This window comes from Sinocyclocheilus grahami, unplaced genomic scaffold (assembly GCF_001515645.1).
Source record: "Sinocyclocheilus grahami isolate Dianchi unplaced genomic scaffold, SAMN03320097.WGS_v1.1 scaffold3849.1, whole genome shotgun sequence".
Lineage (NCBI taxonomy): Eukaryota > Metazoa > Chordata > Actinopteri > Cypriniformes > Cyprinidae > Sinocyclocheilus > Sinocyclocheilus grahami.
The window spans coordinates 1-1,322 of NW_015508896.1; the positions used below are offsets into that span (position 1 = coordinate 1).

The window sequence follows — 1,322 nt, forward strand, 5'->3', positions numbered from 1 at the left end:
GGTGTAAAGTGGCAGGATCCCTATCGCTTCAAACTAATCAATGAAATGACAAATCGCACACAGGCTGTTTCATCTTATGAGCTGTACAGTGAGCCTGGCTTTCAAATCCCCTACTCTCTCACAATCGTAGATACACCTGGATTTGGGGATACAAAAGGAATCACACATGATAAACTGATCACAAAGCAGCTCAAAAGCTTTCTTTGTAGCCCGTTGGGAATTGATCACATTGATGCAGTTTGCCTAGTTGTCCAGGCTTCTCTTGTCCGCCTGAGTGCCAACCAGAAGTATGTATTTGATTCAGTCTTGTCAATTTTTGGAAAAGACATTGCAGAGAACATAATTTTTTTGGTGACATTTGCAGATGGTAAACACGTCCCAGCTCTAGAAGCCATCAAAGCAGCAGATCTGCCCTGTCAAAAGAATAAAAAGGGACATCCCACCCATTTCAAGTTCAACAACACAGCTGTGTATGCAGACAAAAGTGTAGAAAAACACACAGCCGTTGACAGTGATTCAGATGACGATGAAGACGATGATCAGAAACTGAATGAGATTGTGTGGGCATCAACCTTCAAACAGATGAAGGCTTTTTTCAAGACACTGGGGACCATTGAAAGTAAAGATCTGACGCTGACTATAAAGGTCTTGGAGGAACGAGAGCGCCTTGAGAAAGCCATGACAACTCTGACCCCTCAAATAACTGCTGGTCTCTCTAAAATGAGTGAGATAAAAAGATTTAAGCAATGTTTAGAAAATCAGAATGACAAGATGGATCAAAATGAGAATTTTGAACAAGAGATAGCGGTGATGAAAGCAAACAGAACCCCTGCAAATTATTTGAGCATGAATTGCAACACCTGCTTCTTCACATGTCACTGCTTCCTCCCAGCAGAAGATCCTGTGCAGACTTGTGCTGTGATGGAGAATGACCACTGCATTATCTGCCCTGGAAACTGCCATTACTCTTTTCATTCAAGAGAAAATTTCCTGTGGATATATGAAACAAAAGTAGAGACAAAAACCATTAAAGAGTTGAAAGAAAACTTCATGGCGGCTAAAGGACAGTTCATGGACACAAAGCAAATGCTTGAAGCACTTGAAAAGGATCTCCGTGGAATTAAGGAAAAACTAATGAAGTTGATCAAATTGTCCACTGATTGCCTAAAAAAACTAGAAGAAATTGCATTGAAGCCAAAATCTCTTTCCACAGCAGAATACCTTGAAATCCTGATCAAAACAGAGAAGGAAGAGAAACGCCCTGGATTTGAAGACCGCATTGTTGAACTCGAGAATATTAAAAAAGAAGCTCTTCTAGAGAT

At 40.6% G+C, this 1,322-nt stretch overlaps 1 protein-coding gene across 1 annotated transcript; it reads left to right on the plus strand.

The window, feature by feature from the left end:
• Positions 1-3: 3 nt before the first annotated feature.
• On the plus strand, positions 4-1,320 carry LOC107576516 (uncharacterized; the record flags this gene model as incomplete). The annotated part of the gene is made up of 1 exon (XM_016262682.1): positions 4-1,320. A coding segment is annotated over one exon (1,317 nt), but the record flags the coding sequence as incomplete, so codon positions are not given.
• Positions 1,321-1,322: the final 2 nt, after the last annotated feature.